The 22810-nt window shown below is 41.1% G+C and overlaps 1 protein-coding gene across 2 annotated transcripts in view; it reads right to left on the reverse strand.

The window, feature by feature from the left end:
* The window catches only part of ssbp2a (single stranded DNA binding protein 2a), a 57785-nt gene that overhangs the window by 23896 nt on the left and 11079 nt on the right, over positions 1–22810 (reverse strand). For both annotated transcript variants that reach the window (XM_022193043.2, XM_022193034.2), the window contains exons 2-4: positions 7996–8068; positions 3560–3621; positions 3139–3223 (exon numbers count right to left, since the gene is read on the reverse strand). In XM_022193043.2, the coding sequence (XP_022048735.2) occupies positions 3139–3223; positions 3560–3621; positions 7996–8068 (220 nt within the window). The remainder of the gene's footprint in view (positions 1–3138; positions 3224–3559; positions 3622–7995; positions 8069–22810) is intronic.

The following is a 22810-nucleotide window of genomic DNA, read 5'->3' on the forward strand; positions in this document are numbered from 1 at the left end:
GGGTCTGGAGTGATGCTAATGTTCCCAAAATGGTCATGCAGGCAATTTAAAGCTAAATTTACTGTTAAATTTGCTCATATCATGTAAAGAAATCACTCCAGTCATATTTCTCTACATGTATCATGGTGACACACTGTGACAAGTTTGTATTACAATGCTTCATCTAAGTGTATATTCAGTATTAAGATGGTTTATCTCTGTGACAGCTGTCGTCTGACAGCAGAAGCCTGAAATGACCGCCATGGATTTGCATCTTCTTCTTTAAAGACAGGAACGGTTTTGACTTTTGTCTCCAACAAGGTCATTTCCGGGCCAAGCATAAGAATTTAAAAATAACTTGTTTTTATGACTCCATGAGCCGCTGCAAATGGAAACCGCTCATTTAGTATTGAGAACACAATTTACAAAGCACTTAACAGAACTGTAAACGGCCTTTCTGATGCCTGAAAAGCCTTGTCTGAGGATGGAAATCAATAACGTTGCATCTCCCTTCACTTTGTTCATCAGTCTTTTCCTTCTTTCCTTTTTAACATTAGATTACTGTATTAATGCCCTAGAAGACCGTCCTCACACGCATACAATCTGGTACAGACAGCAGCAAAAACAGGAACAGAGCACACAAAGATCCACACAAAGCCAACTGTTTCAACATTAGGTAGCTTGAACTGGAATAAGCGTGCAAACGGAGTCAAAAAGCCTTGTCACAATCCCATCAATTACCGAAGGAAAGGGATACAAAGATGATGCGAATGAGCTCCTACATCTCCCCAGCATTAATTAGGACTTCACTCAGTAATTAGCTATCTGAAAATAATTACCATGAAAATGTCTGATTAAAATCTCCATCAGTCTCAAAGTCAGGAGAGTGAAAGAGAGACTCAAGCACCAAATTAAGGCGTGCTACTTTTTCCAACGACGTCCACCGCAGTTGTCCCCTCATTTTGTTTTAATTGAGCGGCAGATATGTGGGTAGTACCTCTGATTGGATCTGAGAAGCAGCGCGGCATCGGAGCAGTTGATTGAAAGTGACCTTGGTCTAATTACAATTGGTCTAATTATAATTCTCTGATTACATCCCAGCAGGAAATGTAAGAATAAGATGCTGCTGGTGGCCTTTGCTAATGACGTTAAGATACATTCGGAATGATTTCGGAGTTGAATTGATTCTGATCAGATACGTCGAAACTACACGATACTGCTGCTGTCAACTTGAGCACAATTAGATTTAATTACTGGTTTTTTTTGTGTGTGTGTGTCGAGACGTGTTTCAGATTAAGCGTCTGCCTTCTTCCATTTGTCCCTCTTTGTGTCTCCTTCTCTTACACCATCCATCTCTATGTTTTCTCTGCTTTTGCGTTCGTCTCTCAGGGCTGAGGTCGCGCTGCCCTCCAGCTCCCATCCCCCGGAGCTGGGATGACATCACCACATCGCCGCCTCGTCCTCGGAGTGCCTATTCATCACCCTGATCATCATCGCCGGCATCAGCAGCATCACCTGAACACACATCGGCGAGCTAGCACACCTACTGCAAGAAGATAAAAGAGGAGAGAGCCCCCGCCGCCGGTTGGACCAGCTTAAAGGAAGGAGGGAGCAAAAACCACAGAGAGGAGGAGGAGGAGAGAAGATCCTGCTGGGGTAGGCAGAAACCCCTGACCTGTGCACTTCCAACAATACATCTCAATAAACCACCGTACAGACAAATGTGATGAGTCAGACTCGAGGCTACAGAGGGAAAACAACAACATAAAAGGCAGGAGAGAGAAGACCCCTGCTCACCCACACACACACACACACACCTCAAACCTCCCCAAAAGGAGACTCGCACACTTCCTCACTCTTAGTCACCAGTTTAATCTAAAACTTCAGGAGTTCTGGCACCGCTCGCTGTCTTCCAGTTACCGGATGGCGCATGTCTGAATCAACCCGAGCCTTCATGTGCGGGAATTACAGCAGCTGGAGTGGAGTCACACTGAGAAAACACAGCAATAAACAATGTTTCCACCACGCGAGCCGCTGTCTCCCTGCCCAGTCTGCTCCTCGCTGTAATGTGCTCACTGTGCTTTATGCGTACGAGCCGCATTTCAGGGGCCGCTCTGGTGGAACACAAGCAGCAGATACAAACCCCTAAGCGAGTGCGACATGTTCTCCACACTTTATCGCACACTTTGAACATCGCAACAACAAGCGTTTAATTAAACACCACTTCAGATCAAAGATTCATAGTGAGATAAAAACCATTTTACGGGGTTGTAAAGACAAGTTGCAGCCATGCGGCAACCAAACAGTGGTAAGTTTATTGTTCTCAGATTAGATGTGAGAAACTGATAGAGGTGGTCTCGACTTTATGATCTAAATATGCAGTAAGACGCTGTCAGCCATTGTTGTCGTTAATATTGCTTTGGCTGTAATGTTTTTACAGCATAAAATGTCCAAAAAACACAAGCAAGTAGGAAGCAGACAAGGAAAAATTTAAAGTTTGTGTTGAGAATAATCTGAACATATTTCAGTTTTGTATTTTGAAACATGAATATTCAATTAATAAAAAGACATCATGAAATAAATACTTCTATAAATATATACACAAAATGCTGCTACAAAACCAGAAAATAGTGAAATAATCCAATTGTGTCCACTGTAACATAAAATGCGATTTAATCCCACTTCTTTCACTCCAGCAGTATACTTCAGGTAGCTTTCATTTCCCTCCCACAGTTTTTATTTCACAACGTACTTTTTCTAAAGTCTGCTTGTATTTCATAAAGCCTCTTTTCATCAAATGGCTTTCGTCTATCAATACGAACAGGAAAGAGCTGTGAAGGCGGTCACGCCGTGAGTTTGACTTCCCATCAAAGCAAGAGCCAAACACAAGTGAGAGACTCTATTGTTGAGAAAAGAAGCAAATGAAATACCATCTTATTGTAATGAGTTCAGTTGTACAAATTTCATTGGACTACTTCATAATTTCATGGCTTGAACGGTCACAATTTTCATGGATTTATCTATTCAGAGAGGGATTTATTTCGTAATATCTTATCTATTTATTGAATACTGAACACTTTTCCTGGTCTCCTTATAATACGGCATCTCCAAGCAGACATTTTATCTAAATGTGCCACAATGACATCAGTGCAAACTCACGTAGTCATGGAAGGCCTTCGCTTCACTGGAGTGTTCACATGTGTCTCTCCTCTCTGGAGCTGCACAGTACAGGTCCCAGAAAACACTACAACACAGAGAGAGCCAGTCAGAGAGAACAGCGACTAAATCCTGACAGATGAAAACACAAATATAACAGTCAGTTTTGGAAGTTTATGGTAATCCAGCATCGAGACAACATGTTTCTATTAGCAAAACTGAAATGGATGACTTCAAGTGCAGCGTTGTAATTTGCAAACAGCAAACTGAGGAAGAGCTTTCAGGGACAATTAATGAAATAAAGACAAATAAAAACAGGAGGAGGAGAGAGAATTACCATTTTATCCAGTAATGTCAGTGATGGAATGGAGAAAATGGCATTAAGAAGAGTGTATCGGGAATCATTAGACACGAAAACACTCACCACCACCATGAGTGGAGGAACCCCGGAGGTTCTCCTAATGTGATGTTCTTCTCCCATCGGATCTTGACAGACACAAAGAGAGGGAGAGGGAGAATGAGATGCTTCAGAAACATATTGAGTATAAAAACATGCCTGACATCTGAATTACCTGCTTTATAAGGTTGAAGAGGGTGCGAGGGAATTCTTATAGCACATGCCATTAGGTAATTATGTTATCATTCTCACGGAATCATAAGTGGATAAGTGGGTTTATGTGTGCCTGAAAGCCCGTAGATTCACAAGTATGTGAACACGTTGTGTACAAAAGTGTGTGTGTGTGTGTGTGTGTGTGTGTGTGTGTGTGTGTGTGTGTGTGTGTGTGTGTGTGTGTGTGTGTGTGTGTGTGTGTGTGTGTGTGTGTGTGTGTGTGTGCGTGTTTGATTGTGTGTTTCCTGAGTCAGGAGGTGTACAGAATATGAGGTTAGAGACATGTAACAGCCTGAGAAGCCCAATCAAACGTTTGTTCAACCCACGCACCCTCCAGTCTGTCCTCACTACATCATCTGTCCTTCTGCTTCTACCGAGTTTCATTCACAGTTTCCGATTTCTATCCTTTGCTTTGTCTTCACAAGTAGACCGTTCCTTCTTGTCTTCCCTCCCCCTCATTCCTCCCTAATAAATTGCATAATGATTGCAGTATGCTAGAAAACAGCTAGTTTGTATGACTGAATGAAAAGGTGTTTATAGTTAATTAGCTGTGCTACTTAAATATGGGCTAAATATTGGCTACTGAGAAATGTCAAGACAATCTTTCCTTAAAGGCATTCACCAAGTCCTGTTAGGTCATAAACCCACCTTAGCATTTTTTTTCTGCAAATGATAAGTTACAGAGCATTTTTTTGTGAAATGTCTAATTTCTCACCTGCCAGATCGTCAGTTTTAGAAAGTATTGTCCAATCACAGCTTAGTAACTGTAACTAGACCTGTACGTTAAGTAGAGCTGTCAAACTTAAATCTTTTGAGTTGTGTATGAGCACTAGGTGAGCTCGTAGGGTTATACCTCCATATGTAGGAGTTTTGATGGTTTTAAGGAGAGACACTACAAGGCTAACAGGGTGAATTTTTTGAACTCATATTAGTATGAAATGTCCCCACTTTATTACTTACAATATAGCGATGATTACTCGGTTTAAAAGTTTTCTCGAATACAATCCAGCTGAGGCACTATAAATCTAAAAATGCCCTAATTTGCATTAGTGTATAGAACATTTTTAAACACTGAATAAAATCACCTCTTGAATTTTCAGTTTCATATTTTTTGAGATGTTAGAAACTAAAGTTTTAACAGAATGGGATTTTGGATATCTGTTTTTAATCACTTTATAAAGCAGAAAATGCTGAATACAAAAAAAAATTAAAAACATTTTTGCCACATTTTTAGGAATAAAATGTTCTATAAAACAGTCTATAGTGGACATATATGAACAAATCCCTTTGTAACACTTTCAGAATATAGAAATTAATACAAATGCAAAGTCTAATATATGTAAGTCAAAAGGGAGTGGAGTTTATTTCTGGCTCGGGGTTGTCTGGATTGTAAAATTGCAAACATTTTTACATAAATCACTAGTTATGGGTTAAACTAATACATATGTTGCCCAGGTGATGACTTACATTTCGACAGCTGCTTTTATTATAATACAAGTTTAATCAATGTTATGCCTAAAGATGCAAATGAGGTATTATCTTCATACAAAATGTAGTGAAATAAAACCTAAATGTGTGTTTTGGGCGTGTTTTTTCCACTAGACTGAAGGAAGATATATCATGGAAGCAAAACTGACCAGTGCATGATATGCAATGATTTTGCCTATAGTAACCTGCCTTAACCAAAATCAAAACAGATGTTTGAAAGTATTAAGAATGTCTTATTTACACGCTGCAAAACCATGTCTGGCTATTATACCTGCAGTCTATTTTAACTCCCAAATCATACAAGTGAATTAAAAAAAAGCTCCTTCACAAACTATGCAGTGTTTTAAGAGTTAAGGATAATGTTATGGGTTCTGCCCTGATATTTACTGGATTATACACCTCAGCAACCACACAATCAAACCCTTTATCTGATATTGTTATTCTGCAAGCTAAAAGGCTTTTCTCGTGCATCATTAATAAGGAAAATACAAAGCATGAATCTAACCTTTGTCCTGTTTGTCCAAGGACGTCAGCTAAGCAGCAATATAGACTGATTAGAATATAAATCATACTGAGTTTAATTGGCTGACTAGTAATAGCAATTTCAGCCAACAACCAATGGCTGTTGGCTGGGAAAAAAACATTCTCATGTCGACCATTGTCCAAAATCAAGGGCCCACTGCTTCAAAAATTGTTATTACTGTAAATGTCATAAGGGCGGTGCAAGCAAGAAAACCAACTCTCAGCTTTGGGGAATTCCATAGTGAGCATCAACAAAACGTGTGGAGGGTTTCAGACACTGTTCCACCATCAGACAAACACTTTAACGCCTTACGTCATTGATGGATGACATCACCGACAACAGACACAATGTCCATGGAAGTGCACATTTGAACTAAGACACACAACTAGCAGTGAGCAGCGGTGAAACTCCTGCTATCAGACTATGACGCTATTGTTTAGTCTGCCTCTCCTCCACAAACACACATCATTTTCTAACTTTTACGTCTTGCTTTTCACTTTCCTTCACTGAAATGTTTCATAGGGGTAAAAGAACAAGACTATTGTGCCACCTGCTCTACTAGCAGCGTGAACAAGCTCTACAATAACAGGAAGAACTGAATCACTGCACTTTCAATCAGACCGTCCTGACCTCAGCTGCACATCAGACACAGTGACTTTTAGAAGGAATGCACCGCTTTGAAGTTTTTTTTGAGGAGGGACGGGAACTGCTTCTATTTGCTCTCAGTTTAACTTAGCAGTTCCTACAAAAGCATCTGTTAATTTCAAATATTACAGGCAGCCAGCGTCTTCTATACACACCATGACAAAGACGGATTTGCTTCCTCACAATTGCTCAAATGGTGCAAAACATACGCAGAATGGGCATGACGTCCCTCATTTCTCCACATTTAATTGGCTGTAGCTCAGTCCAAACAAGATTACAGACGGTTCAGGTCAGGACACTTTCTAGCTTGCTCTTTTATTCCCTCTTCATCTGGAAAGCGTAGGGGGGAAAAAAAATGCCCGCATATCCTGTGTTGTTGCGGTCTGCGCTCCTGGGAGGTTCTTTCATTTACCTTCAGCATGCTACACTGAGATCCCTGCAGCATGATTATTGGCAGATGTAGGCCGCACATTGTAGAGGCACAGTTTTCTTTCCACCCACACAAATACACTCATTTTATTTCAATCTTTGTATTTTTCTTTTCTGTGTTTTCTCTCCTTATGCTAAAGTTTACCTGTTCGAGCCTTTCGGTTGAGTTCGACCTGCCTGCGTGTTTCCTTGTTGCCTGCTTCTCCTGCTGTTTGTGATTTGGTATTTATGTTAAGGTATCTGGCTCTGATTTGTGAACTGCCATTCTGGCCTCTTGTTTCCGGAGCCTGAGGACACACTGAAAAGCGATGCGGACGATAAACGTGGACTTTAAAAAGCCGTGTTCTGCTCCACCTCGCTATTCCCAGAAAGAGCTACACTACACGCCATACTGTTTACCTCATGCATGTGTGCGCTGTATACAAGTGGCTGTGTTTATACTTGTTGCACTCTTAGCTAATGCGTTCCCACACTTGAATATGACACCGCCTATCCTTTTCATCCCCTTCATCTGCGGAAGAGAGCGCAAATGACATGGCAGGGAGGAAGGGGTGTCGGGGAGAGACGGAGAGGTGTATGTGCGCCAACACACGCCAAGCCAGAGCGATGAGAATCAGTGCCAGCTGATGATGTAACCTTTTTCCATCCCCCTCTCTTTGTTCTACTCTTCCTCTGGCCCATGTACAACAAGCCTCTCGTCTTCTACATTATAATTTACCATCATTTACAGCTAAGCACAATAATCAACTGACCTCACTTTCACCCCGTCACCTTTTATGTTTTTTACCTTTGCTTGCAAGTAGAGAAACCCAAAAAAAAGGAGAGCAAAGAGACAGTAAGAGAGAACAGAAGAAGAAAAAGAATAAGGCAGGAAAAGACTGACTGTGAGTGGATTAGACAATGATGTCAGTCCAAGATGTCAGCTCCAACTCATCCTGTGCTGCAGCTCCAGACCAACTAAATGCAGCACGAATGTTAAAAAAGCTTGTCTCCTGCACTAACCTGTCGGCTCAGCACTGTTAGGCCAAACTAATTCAATTAGCTGCTCCACTCATTGGACATATTGCATGAGGGTCAGACCGCCATTCAGAGTAGACACATAAAACACACGTGCTGCAGTCTGACACACACACACACGGACACATAAAGCATTTTTGTTGCTTACCTCTGAGAGAAAGGTCTGTGCTGACTTCTGTGCTCCTACATGCAGCAGGTACTCGTACACATAAAGCGCCAACCTGCACAAATAAAGAACACAGCGGGAAGATGTGGGTCAGTTTGTTAATCGAGACCCAAAAAGCAAGAAAAAAGAAAGAAAAAGAACTTGAGCAAAACAGAAATTGGGACATTTTCGAGAGTGGAGGCAAACAGACGAGCACAAAGAAAGAGAAAGACAAATGTAGACAGGGTTTTACAAGCACACAAAGGGGAATATATCCTATGATTGCCAAAAAAGACAGAAGAAGGAGCCTACACAGGGATACAAGTCGACAAGCAGCCCCCGAATGCTACGTGAAGTGATGTGTTGGAGCATCACGGTCCCTCACAAATCTCATGAGGAACAGAAAGACAAACACCACTGTAGGAGCGCTAATCACTTCCCAAATGCCAAACAACATTTAGGGCAACCTTTAAAGACATTTGAAATTCACCCAACATTATGCTAAATCTAAAACCCACCTGTTTAGGTGAACAAACAACATGGTGATAACAGTATACGCTTGGTTGGACTCCACTGTTCAAACACCTCACCTTCTCGCCTTGGGCTCTCCACGGACTTCCTCTCGTGGCTTTGATCACAGTAAGAATTAATTACAAGCCTGATTTGTTAATCAATTCTCTTCCTGGTGTGTCTGCGCTGGTACTAACAGCGAGTCAGAAAAGAGGTGATCTACAGGTCTATAAATACAAGATAGAAATTGATCCGCAGAGGATCAACAGCAGATCTCACTGACTCCGGATGGCAACGTGAAGATTTAGAGATTTAGACAATGAAATAACATATAGTAACTGTGTGGAATGATGAATCATGAAGTATTTGTCAGGCATTTCCAGTAAAAGTCTTTGTGAACTTGGTTTGGGCCTGAGTGGAGTGATTTCTGAGGTGTTCGCCAAACAAACTGTGGTGTATTTTCATATGTTTGAAATGTTTTTACTGTATTTAGCCATAGTACAAAATACACTGACTGTCAGAAGCCCTGAAATTATTTAATTCCGCAAACTTGCTAGTATTTTCTTATAGAAGGCTACAACTGCAATGTCAGAAAACTGTAAAAATCTTTAATTTTCCAAAGTCCAAGCTCTCACATTTAGGAAGCTAGAAACATGACGTAACACGACCTGTGTCGAGGCGTCTTTGTTTTTGTACATTGAAAGACAGTCACACCAGGACAGCACCTGTCCTCGAACCCCCACAGAAAGGTGCTACCAGTTTCCTGTCGCTGGTCCAGACTCCTATATTGAGGTAAAAATAAACTCCCCAGACAGCCCTGTCTGCCCGTGTGAAGATGATGGACTGCACACCTTTCTGCTCTGCACACAGGTACTCTATCCGCACAACCCGAACCCCTACTACTCTCCTCCATTTTCATCTTTCTTCTTTATCATGTTCATTCTCAGTGTCCCTTCATCTTCCTCTCTCTCTCTATAGATATATGTGTCTTTTCTGTCATGGTTACCCTGCTCTCCTCTCACGCTCTTGGTCATGTTTGTTTAATGATGAAGGAATAAGGGGAACCTCTTCCCTCACTTGTTCCATCCCTTCTTCTTCCTTCATTCCCCCATGACCTGGCAGTAATGTTTAACCAAAGAGATAGAGACAGAACGTTTCACAGGGACAAGGTTAAGGGAACAATGAGAGGCTTGACAAAACTCTTGACACCTCGACAACCGAACATGAATAAAAGATGTGCCCGTTTTTTTTTTCTCCTTTTTTCGAGGCACTGTACAACTCGGAACATTTCGAGGAACAAACTTGCTCATTCGCTCTGTTCTGCATCCCGTCGACCTGTCTAAATCTGTCACTCTCCCCCGTGAACCCCGACGTCAGCTACAGCAGCGTCACTATGGAGCTGTGTATTATTACTGAAAGATCTCGTGTATCTGCAGTGAATACATTCCCGGCAACGATGGGCTGCATGAATGAATTCATTGTGTGTCAGTGGGAATAAATAAAGAAATGAAAGCTTGTCCTCAGCACGCACTGGCCGGTATCCAGTCAGCTATCTATCACTGCACAAAAACACAGACTCGCACGGCAGCTGCCTTTGACTAAAAGGTTTAACCTATGATTGATTTCACAGGAGCTCTAAGATGTGACCTTTGGCCCTGATTGAGAAACAGGGTTGTAGAAAGTATGGAGAGGTGCACAGGTGAGGGCAGCAGCGGGAGCAAAGAATGAAAAACGGAAAAATATTAAGGTATCACAGGTAAGTGGGTTAATGCAAGTTTTAAAGAAGAGATGAAAGAAAAGAAAAAATAAAGGAGGTCCTAATTCATGTGCCGCTTCTGACCTTAAACACAGGGTTATGCACTAAGGCTTGCAAAAATACACTCATAAATCAGACTTAAACCACTCTTGTCTCGCTCCCTCCCTCCCTCCCTCCCTCCATTTTTTTCATTGAACACACTCCAACAGTAGGCAGAGTTGAAGTAGGACTGATAAGCAGACAGCGAAGCAGCAAAAGAAGGCACTTTGTTAGCATTCAATATCTGTTGAACTTTAACTCAAAACTACTAATTTTCTCAAAGACGAGTGATAGGCTTTGAAAACACTAAAACCCCACTTCACGCTGCTCTCTTATTGTTCAGTTACCACTTGTTCGGCTCAGCTTCCCACTGATAAAAACACCCGACTATGTGGAGCTCCACTGACTGACAGAGTCAAAACACAGAACGGAGATAAGGTTGGAGGATTAGAGGATGGCGGACTGTTCAAGGTTAAGAATCCTCTGAATTTAACATATTGAAATGAAAACGTTACAATGACTCTCTTGTCGTGTCAAATAAACTGTCACTTTAAGTAATCTCTGTAGCCAAAAGTGCTCAAATTGAGGCTTTTGTAACAGATTCTGGGGTCCATGTTAGTCGACTCACATTAAAGCTTTACGTGTTTGCCCTTGCTGTCACCAGGAAAATGAAGACACTTTTGATTTCTTAGCTGTCTGCTTTGGCAATTTGTGTTGCAAATATGACCCAAACTACATTAATCACAACTCCGACTAAGAAGATTAAAGACATCAGATGCTTTCCACTTTGTTTCCTCTCTCTTCCTGTGTGTGTCATGTGAGGTATTTGTGGTAAGTGGGTACAAGTGGATGAGGTAGGGCAGAGAGGGACGACTTTAAGCTCCACACCTGACCCATTTCTCCATCAAGTTTAGCTGGTTTTGCCTTCTGTGAGTCGCATTTAATTAAATTCATATTTCCAGCCGACCCCCACCCCGTCTGCTCCTGTAAATCTGCACAAGACCAGACAGCTACAGCAAGCTTGAACAGTCAGAGACAGAGCTTAGCCTAATGAAGGCAGCAGGCAGAAGCAGCGACCGGCTTCTGTGCTGCCTTGTTACTGTGCCCGCATTGTTGTTGCTGAACTGTCATACAGAGAGGAGATCAGACTGAAAGGCGAGGATCTCGGAGCTCACCCACAACCTCGGCTTAAAGCAAAGACATGAACCTGTTTTCCCAGGATCAGCATTTAGGAGTCCAGTGGATCTCTACTAATCAATTTACTGCCATGGCGATCAAAGTCTGGCAGAGCTTCAAATCACAACAGGCAATGGCTTTACTGATTGGATTTGCCTATTATAGTTTAGCTCCAGATTATTTCACCCTTGTTAAAGATGAAATGGAAAAGCGCTTAAAATTCTGATCTGAATCGACATGTTAAGTGACATATTTACCGTACTTGCTACTCGTTGACATACACTAATAACATACTTGACCAAGAAAATTTAATTAAATGTTGCATAAGCGAAAATAGAGGTAATCAAATCCTTCGCAAACTCCTGCCAGAGAACATGCTTTCCCCATTAGTAACGCACAAATCACTTCTTCAGCAGTCTATAGTTGCAGCACTATTGGTAAAACAGTCCTGCTTTTTTTTCTTTTGTAGCTTCCTAAACTTTTTTCTTTTTTTTTTTTGTTAAAGCTGCACCTGGAGATATTTTTTAGTAAAAAAAAGAGACACTAATGCCTCAAAGTCAAAGCACAGCAGACAGTGGTGCCTCATCCCCTCAGAATAAGATGCTATAAATTTGCCTTCTTTGGACAAATTAAATTCGGATGTTGGGTGTGGGCAGGAAATCGTGTCTCCTGTCTATTACACAGCCGTCCGTGACTGATGTGGTGAGAGAAAGATGTCTTTTCCCTTTTGGTTCTCAGTATAGATGATCACAGACTATAAGCTGTGCAGCAGAAGAGTGTGGCTTCGCTGGGTTAAATGGGATATATTTCAAATCCTGCAATATGTAATTGTGAACACGATATTGGACATAATTTCGCCTTAGAACATTCATGCGTTGAACTTGTTTAACAAACAGTGGATTATTTGCACATCCAGCAGGTACAGACTGACATTAGCATTCACCTGCAGTTGTATTTCATGTTCATGTTTAGCTCTGGCTCGTTAGTAGCTAAATGCTCCATCCGTCTTTTTTGCTAGCTAATTGTTGGCTTTGTTTGTAGGCTGTCTGATGCAGTGGTGCAGTCACATGTGGACTTTCTGTGTGGAGTTTGCATGTTCTGCCTGTGCAGATTTTCTCTAGTTGCTCTTGCTTTCTCCTGCAGTCGATTCCAAATCATAAGAGCCCTGCGATGGACTAGTGATCTGTCCATGGTGTGCCCTGCTTCCTGTCTGTTGTTAACTGGGATTGGCTCCAGCCTCCCATGACTCTCTACATGGTAAAACTAACAAATGGATAAGTGGATGTTGCCACTAAAAAGTTGCTACCCTCATGCTCAGTCATTCATTCCGACTTGTTTTTCCCTCTTAACTGTCCTGACATTTCAGATTCTTCCAATCCAACCTGCCCTGCAGGAACCTCAGCATTTCCCACCATTCACCACTATTCCTATCCACTGACTCCCCACCCCCATCTACTGACCTTTTCCCTATTCTCTCAGCAGCTCTCTCAGTATTTGTGCCAGCCCAGTTTCACTCAATCCTCCTGTCAGTCTAATGTAGCACATCTTTCTGACATTTTTTCCTGTCTGCTCAGCTGCTCCGTGTGCATGCGTTTCCTTTTTGCCTCCTCCCTTTGCTTGTAGAGCAGTTACCTCTTTCGAACCAACATTAAAAGTGAAGCTTTAATCAACTTCTGGGGGCAAAGATATGACTCCCGTGTCTTTGCCTGATGACTGTAATTTACCAGATGTGGAAATGTTCCATCACAATCAAACCAGTGCTGTTTGAAACTAAAATAATTGCACATACAGAGAATACTGAATATCTCACAACGCACTGGCAAGGGCATTCATCTGAGGTTTAAAGTCACAGCAGTGTAGCTTCCTCTAATAATGGCAGTCACATCGCACCCACTGTAGATCTCCTGTATATTTCAGGGACATTGGTGGTCATTTTAAATGCTTTAACATGTCATCAGACGTGGTTTCTTCCTTTAGACTGAATTTTCCCAATCTAGCATTTGTACAAGGGATAGAAACATTGTGAAATGTTACTGACAATGAAGTGAAACTAATTTAATTGACTATGTGAGGAAAAAAATGAGAATGTGTGAAAAAGAGAAAGGAGTTGAAATTGTGTGCTGTGGTAATCTATGAAGGAAGAGTTGTAGATTAGAAGCTCTGGAAGGTGTCAATCAGGGATTAACCTGCAATGTGTTTTATGAACAGGTCAAACACAGGTTGAACATGTGTTCTGCAGAGTGGTTCATACACAGATCTCCCGCTCTGAACAATAGAAGGCCTACAAGATACATTTTGCTTTTACATTTGGTAAAAACTTAACACATCTTTTTGGAGGTATAGAACTTCATCAGCCAAAGAATAAGAGAAAAAAAGCAACAAACAGTCAGAAAGTGAACCATATCCCTCGCTCCACGTCCAGTCTGGAGGAAAATTACAGAGAAATTGAGAGAAAGAGAGTGATGGCGTGACAGGAGCATAACAGAGTGAGATGAAAGGTTCTGGAGACGGGAAGAGAGAGAAGAAGGGGGATTAGAGAGAGAGAAAAAAGGCAGATCGGGAGGATGGAGGTGATGGGTGCTCGCGGATGAGCCCCAAGATGAATACTCGTGAGATCTGTAAACTTTCATATTCTAATGTTAGGGATTCTCACTGAGCGGTGTCTCGGTTAGCCAAGCACCCTGCTGTGCCCTCCTTCTGCAAATTAACACAAAACCCCGCAACGAAAACAGTCAGGCTAAAGCAGACCCGCTTTCCAAGAGAAAAAAAACACACAAATGACTATACACTGTGCTGCAAACATAACATACAGAAAAGGATGCAATGAAAGATACATAGACGTAGTATGCCTTGGAGTATGCACCGGATTTCATTATATTTTTATAAATGAATTTCAATGAGTTCTGTGTGAGCAGGAATAACAATGGAGAAGTAATCCTAGCTTGAACTAAGTCACAGACAGGAAGTTATATACTGTAATTATCTCTTGGACATGCTTACCTACCACAAAAGACTAAATTACCGTCCTAAATCTGTGCCGTGTGTGCTCACAGCAAAGAATAATTTTCGTAAAAGTGACACTGTGAAGTACCTACTGAGAGCTCTAGTGTCTTTGAAGCACTTTGCTTTCAAGCGAGCGAACACAAAACAATAAAGCAATAAAGAAATAATGTGACTCCCTTAAATTCCCCACAGATTAGACAGCAATAACACCATATAATAAATTAACCCTGCAGTGAGCTCCAGATCGGTAAAAGTCACACCATTTTGAGTGCTGTCCTTTATTTGTGTTACGTACAGTGGTTAATTACGAATCCTGCTCAATGTGTTTTAGAGAGTCTTGGTGAGGATCGACTTTTGCACTCCTCAGCGCAGCTTGTTTGGCAAATGTTTTCGTGATTTTTCAGACTCTTTGCTGTATTACATAATTTTGCAGCATATGTGACTGATGCAATACAGACAGCGATGGCAGTAACCACAAGTACAGAGGCAGCTACCCTGTTCATAACTGAGCCATATTAATACTAATTACAATTAACATTATGAATTAGCATCATTAGTATAATATATATATATATTTTTTTTAGCATAAACGGTTATTTGATTTGCTTTTTAAATCAATGTGATCAAGAATACTAAAGTGGACACTTCAGAATGTATAAGACAGCTTTGACAAACTATGTGATCGTGACAGTGTTTCTAAATTACCTGAAAACTACGTTGGCATTTCAGTACTGCGTTTTTTTGGACATGCACAAACACTAATATATTGAAGGGTGACAAATCAAAGGAAGAATCAAAATAAGGTGCTCTAATAGGGATTAACCCCATTCTTCTACAAGATATTCTCTCATTTGGTGTTTTCATGATGGTGGTGCAGACTGATGTCTCACATGTTAGTCCAAAATCTTCCATGAGTGTTAAACTGGTTCGAGATCTGATGACTGGGGACGGTCATAACATATGATTTCCATCATTTTCATCCTCATCAAACCATTCAGTCACAACCTGTGCTCTACTGTCATCCTAGAAGGGACCATTTTAAAGAGATAGAAATGTTTCATGACAGGATAAAGGTGACCACTCAGAGCGATTTTATACTGATTTGTGTTGAAAAGGGAAAAGTGGACCAAAACCATGCCAGGAAAACACACCCAACAGCATACAAGAGCCACCAGATCCCCTCACTACGTAGGGGTTTAAGGGTTCACGTATTTTCTTTAATTGGACTCCCATCTGTATCTGCAAAAAATCAGCAAGTAAACTGACCTAGCTCAGGAGAAGTCTGGCTTTCTTGCATGAGACAGCGGTAAAGAGCTGTTGTTTACGCTGGTTTACTCCTGCTTGTTGGTACCCTTGCTCACCGACTGAGGTGTTGTCAATGACTTCACAGCTCACCGCCACAGAGCTGCAGGCCACGAACTTTTGACTCAGAGGTGGGATCGTCAACATTATCATGGCCGGCCTACAGCCAAGCCAAGCGATCTCTCACTCTCCAGTCGAGTCCCCGAAAGCTTTGGCAGCTCAGGCTCCTGACAACTCTGGCGAGAACAGAGAGGGACCCCGCCATAAAAGAGAGAGCGCAGCGATCAAGCTGGTGCCCCCACTGAGGACAGCCCTGTGTGTGACAGCCAAACACTTTCCCTGATTAATCAAGCCTAGCAGTGGGGCTTTATGTGCCATTAAGAGCCCTGCTAAATGACTGCACTTCATTCATTAAAGCGGAGCATCCTCTGCGGGTAGAGAGCAGCCCTGCTCAGACAGACAGACAGACAGACAGACAGACAGACAGACAGACGAAAGCTGGGAGAGAGATGGTGGTGGGGCAGCAATGAGGGTGGTGGGGGCACTGAGGCAAGATAAACAACGACAAATATAGACCCATTACAATGCTGAATAATTCATCTTATACGCAGAGCTTCAGGAAAACAACGAAGGAAAGAAAAACAAGAGCCCAAACAACCATGGGGACTATGGAACCTTTATACAGGGAAGAGCATCTTCAAAACAGGACTATTTATGCACACACCTTGTCTGGGAAAGGTACAACACCAGGATCATAGCCAAATCACTTTATATGGAAAATTGCGTTCCACTAGACTAATCCTTGATGCATTTTCATTAGGCAAAAGTATAGTTTTAATGAATCCGTGGAGGGGAGTTGAACAGCTAAGGTTTGAGCAAATTAATTGTTTGAAAGTGCTGTTAGTTGCATAAAGTGTATGCTTTGTTTGAGCTATTCTTCTGCAAGCAAAGCATACACATACCCACAAGGAAGTGTACAAAAAAACCCAGAAAAGAGGGAGTTTATGGAATGTGTAGGAACATGCTGATGGTATTGAGAGAAGGACAAAGATAGGTAATTTACCAGCCAACAGAGAGATAAAGATGTAGCAATAGAGTGAAAGATAAAGAGATAAAGATTAGCAGCAACAAGAGATCCAGAGGGCAGAAAGGAAGAGAGAGACCAATGGGACAGAAGAGGAGGGAGACCGAAAGAAAGCCGGAGAGAAAGACGGAGGGGTAGAGAGTAAATGATTAATGAAAGGAGCTGCAAGGGGAGGTCAGCATGGAGCAGGAGAGGAGTGATGCTGCAGCCTGTGAGCAAAACTGAAAAGGACAATGTTATGAACGGCCTTGCTGCTGTCACACACCTACTGTAACACTGGATTTGTCGAAGCGGAGCTGAATGTGTGACTTGCAAACAGCTTGAGAAAAGGACTGAATTGAAATCAGCGAATGAGACACTTCATTCGATTTTCAAAGACAGATTGATCACTTGGGTTTAGAGAGGCTTTGTAGTGTTATTTACTCAAAAGATTGTCATGATTGCATATTACAATGACGGCAAGTGCCTCAAATACCACGAAAACCAACTTGAGAAGGAAGTTTATGGCATCATACCAGCTGTACAACTAAGCTGCCCTTTCAGTTATGTTTTAAGGAAAACATATTTTCTTGTAGATTATGCTGGTTTGTGATCACAAATATATTTTAAATCAACATGTCTTTGTCTTTACGGACTCTCCTTTTGTAGCCAACCAATCACATATTGGCTGGAACTGGATTTGTCACCCTGGCGACCCAGAAAGTACAGGAAAAGATTCAAACATGTTGTAAAAGGGTTGTATTTTAACTCAAACCATATTTCCAAAACCTAACCAATATGAAATAGAAAATTGAGAGTACAGATCCCATACAGGACACAATCCCCAGTTTCAGGGTGACAGTCCTGTTACAGGCTCATCTCACAAACGTTGTGGTGCTTCCATACTGGAAGTGTTTCCTAGTAATGTGCTTCTCTCACAACTTAAATGACAGAAAACTAGCAAAACTGAGATGCTTTACTGCTTGGCAAAACTGAAAGAACACTTCCACGAGATTCTTTAACTTCTAGCATCGTCTCACTCCAACACATGCCTTCAATTAATCCCCAACTGGCTGTGTGCTGTGGCTCTATTGCTGCCTGCTCACTGATGCATTTCTAATTGGCATTTTTGCTGATGGTCACAAGTTAAATCTATATTCTCCATTACCCTTCCACAGTATCCCCTGGGATCACTCTAATGGCTCCAGCCAAAGACAGAGCACTTGGATAAAGATATTCCTATGAAGTATATTCTCTGCGTACACGTCCGTTGCGAGGTTCGGTGTGTAGTTGAGAGTTGGGAGGAGCAGTGAAAAGTTCACTACAGCTTTGAAGATTAACAAAACACGTGTCATAATCCAGCATGGAAACAGCCGGAGGAGAGACACTCGTAGTCAAATAAACTGAGCTTTATCTGCTCGTGTTCTCACTTTTGTCTCCACTGAGATGGTCTCACATGCTGCTTTGCTGAGCAAATGTTTGTCGTAGCCTTTATCCCTCTCGCTTCCACAACACATAGTAAAGCCCTCAGTGGAGCTTTGGCTGGGTGACAGGCCTGAATGCTCCAGTACTGGCTTGGCAAAGAGCAGCGTAGGCTAAGAATGGTTTACTGGCTTACTTCAGAATCGTGTGAGAGGCTGACCAGCATCGCAAATCAAAATCTCTACGACATTACAGGTGGCTGTCGGGGCAAACACTCGAGTTATCTGAGAGATGAGGTGTGATGTTCAGACAGGATTCTTTCTGCAATTAGCTGATTAAAAACATTAAAATGAAATGTCCACATAGAAGACGTGCAAAATTGAACATGACTGGAAACACAGCAAGTTACAGTGCAAGTTTCCTCCAGCAATGAGAAGAATTTGCCCGAGGTGAAATGTCATGCGTAAAAGTATAAGTCCAAAGAATGAAGCTCATATCCTGACAGAGAGGAAGAATCCCGCATTCTCTGGCTCACCTCGCTGTAGACCTTGTGTTTACCTTTCATTAACTAGAGATCCCACAATCCTCCCCTCCCTCTCCCCACCCTTGGGACAGTCCAATACAAGGTGAAAATAAATGCTGTAAAAGACTCACTTGAAAGACAAACACTGAAATAACAGAGATAATAATGTTTGAGTTAGAACTTGTTTAATGGATGCCCAGGAACAACATTGTTAAGTTTAATGTATTTATATTAGCATCCTGGCTTGGGTTCCGTCTCTTGGCCACTCAATATTTAGAATATTTGCCTTATAGTGATAAATGCAGAACAGAACCCAAACAGAGTTATTAAAATAGCTCTAAAAGCCCAAAAGTATTCCATTTACACTGATGCTACAAGAGAAAACCATCCACAGTTTAGCAACTGTCAACAGAGGCAACATATGTCCACTATCTTTCTGCAAATGGACAAACAGATCACTGAACTACAGTGAATTACAACTATGAGACGAATAATGTCAGCTCATGCAATAACCCAAAGCTACAGGACAGAGACTGATAGCAGCCATCTTATCAAGATAGTCTGACCACAAGTCCAACTGTAGCTGCAAATCTCCACCCTGAGCTCCAAGGACAGACCACACTGCGTCCTCAAAAGGCTACACCCAAAACTGGCTATGAGCAGATGTGACTGTAAAACAGCAGACAGACAGGACACAAGTCCACTGTTTCCCCTGGGTTGAAATGGCTGTGAGGTGGTGGGGTGTAGGCAAGGGTGCCCCCCCCCCCCATAAAAAGTTTGAAAATCAAGATGCAAAATGGGGCATTCTGGCACAATTTGGAGCACATTTTGTTGTATTTGTAGTCATTTCCAAAAACTTAAATAAAATTTTTATGTTTCTTTTCGAAAAATTAGTGATAGGGAGAAAATATGACAAATATAAACCCACTTGTCCTTGCGATCAAAACATGTCAACTAGTCCAGTCTATTATATTCTGGTCAGATTTCCACAAGCCATTCCAAAATGCCACATCAGTTCTTATTACAAATTTGAAAAAGATGACAAAGGACTTGAATCTGGAATCAAGTGGTGACTTTTACTTTTTTTCTAAAAACAACTACATGTTAGGTACCAAATTCCCACTTCATTTTTATTTATAATAAAAAGGTTTTGTCATGACCTTCATTTTACTTAAAAATGTGAAAGAAAACTTCAACTCTGGGTTAACAACTGGTTTTCTGAAGGAGTTAGTTCTTTTTTCAAAACTGTTACCTTTTTGAACAAAGAAATAACTTCTTTAGAATACCAGTTGTTAACCTTGAGTTAGAATACATAATTTTGCACTGTGATATGTGTCAGGCAGCTGAATTAAAGACTTTAAGTAAACATTCTTGAAAACACAAACACCAAATTTGAACACATGCTCTCTTTATTACATGAGGCAAATCAAATATAAGTGGGGATTAATGTTGATCAATCTAAGCTTTCCATGGGTGTATAGTGTTTCTATAACCGCGTTGGCAGTGTTGTTCTATTTTGAAAAATGCTTATGCAGATATCAAAACGGCCCGCCCGCGAGACGCTGAACCATTGAAATTACAGAATTTGTTTTGCCATTGAGTGATATAATTTCGGGCACTCTATAAATCATTTTATCAAAAGAAACTAGGAACTTTATATTCCGTTGAAATCATTTGTCTCGTTCGTGAGAACGGGTTTTGTCGTGCCTAAATGTTTTAACGGGAGCCATTTTTACAGTCACTGTCAATTCGTATCGCCGCGGACAACAAAACAGTAAGCAAACTCAAGGATCGATGCCTACACTGCGTTGCTCACTTTATTTTGATAACATGCGATAGTTTTGATACTTAATTTGACATATGTCTGTGATACACACCTGCTTTTAGCCCTTAAAAACGAAACCATGGAGCACTGACGCTTCTTGTCCGCAACGGGGATGTACCTGCTGTCTTCAGCCACAGCGAGAAAAGGCTGCCATTCTGGCTTGTTGATTTCAGCGGCGAATATACCGGACTTATGTGTCAATGCTTTCTAATATTTAGCATTACTTTTTGTTTGTTTGTTTGTTTGGCGCGGACCAGTGAGGTGGCAATGTCGGCAAAATTGTAATAAGGCAGTGGCCTATACCAGCGAGGCGGCCCGCCTCGTCGGTCACATAGGAGGGGAAACACTGAAGTCTAACAGAGAAGAAAGTCAACTAAGTGTTTAGTAATGCACAAGCAACATTCATTAATTTAAATTAAAAAAGACAGAATGTCATTTAGAGGCAGTTTAGAAAATAAAGGTTACATTAAAAAATCTAATTCATATACACTGATAGTATATTCTGATTTAGCTAATGTCCAAGCAGATTCTTTATTCTAGAGAAATGTTAGAGTTCGTTATCGTATGCTTGCATGTTAGGTTTGAGGCTGTGAACATTTTGCGTTCACTGGACTGTTATTAATGACGACACAAAGTTTATTATTAGTCATATGAATAACAACAGTTACATTAGAACTATGGATTCTAGGCAGTTTAAGGTAATTTTGCAACTTTTTCATTTCTGATCTTGGCCATTCTGCTGGTGAACCATCCATGCTGTATCTCGTTTGGTTCTCCAGATCTTGCATTTCTTTTACTTGCAGATTTTAGCCCTGATATCAAGGCAAACAAAATCTGCATTATGAAAATGTCATGTTTTTACATGCATCTCACCATAAAATGCTGGCAGTAGAGAGGTCTAAGTCTTGAGATTCTCTGAATTTTGGCAATATCAGAACTACAAAAGTGGAATATTCTGAAAAAATATCTGCTTAGTGACATTACTCTGTGCTTATTTTTCATACACATAAGGAGATATCAGCCCTATGTGGGAAACAACACAGAAAATTGCAGTAATTTCAAAAGTGCATTACTCTTTCCCACACAAGAAAACAATAAATGTCATTGAAAAGGATAAGTTCTGCTGTTTATTTGGTGTGGTAGGTCTATGTTAATAAATGATAGGACTTAGCGACTCATTCAACCGTATCCAGTCATTGCATAGATATCCACCTATCTGGATTTTGACATACCTATGCAATGATGAGTTCATGAGTAATTTAAACAGGAGCGATGGGTGTTTAAACACAACCGTATGCAAGTTGTAACTACCTTTATAACATCTGAGGTAAACCTAAAATGATTTGCATCAAAAGCAGCTAGCATTGTCGGAGAGGTCAAGCTGTGTAGTTATATGTGACACCTCACTGCAATAAATACTTCAAAGGCAGTTTAACAGAGAAGAAGGGGTGTGAATTTAGACATAAAATATACCCATCAAGCTCTCAGCATTAAACATTAAATACAGAAATTAGAAAGTGATGTTCAGATACACATAGAACAATGTGAAAACAACTACTTGACTGTAAACTATGAGAAAAAGTGGATCTTCTCTGGATGCAAGTTATTCTCAGGTGGTTCCTTACAGTTATTTTAATTAATCTTTCATCTGGTAGCTGTGCTCTAGCCTATAAAATGTCAGAAAGCTGTGCAAAACTGAAACCAAAAGCATTCAATTCACTATGAAACGCAAAGAACGGCAGAAAATCCTCACTACTTGAAACCTGAAACTCGGTAGTGTTTGGTATTATTTATTTATCCACCAATCATTTTATTTAACACATTTTTCATCCATGCTACTTGCTAACATCCAACATGTGTTACAGCTCACATCCTAGTGGAGTGGTTGTAGTCGAAGCGTATTTTTTAAATTCACCATTTAGTTTGTGCATCAGTGGAAATATGAGTTCAGTGGTTGGTGCCTAACAGACGATACTGACTGACTGCTGGTGCTTCTGGCAGGATATTTGTTCCCCACCTTGTATGTTGAATACAGCAAATTAGAACTGCTGCAATTACAATTTGAACAGACATTAGAAAGGAAGCACCCCCCGCCTCATGCCAACACAATCAGACAAAGTGAAACAGTTCTTGTTCTGTCAGCAGTGCAGAGAGTCGACTGTCTCGCAGAGCAGACAACAATGCCCAGGGCTAAGATAA

Source organism: Acanthochromis polyacanthus, chromosome 7, assembly GCF_021347895.1.
Source record: "Acanthochromis polyacanthus isolate Apoly-LR-REF ecotype Palm Island chromosome 7, KAUST_Apoly_ChrSc, whole genome shotgun sequence".
Taxonomy (NCBI): Eukaryota; Metazoa; Chordata; class Actinopteri; family Pomacentridae; genus Acanthochromis; species Acanthochromis polyacanthus.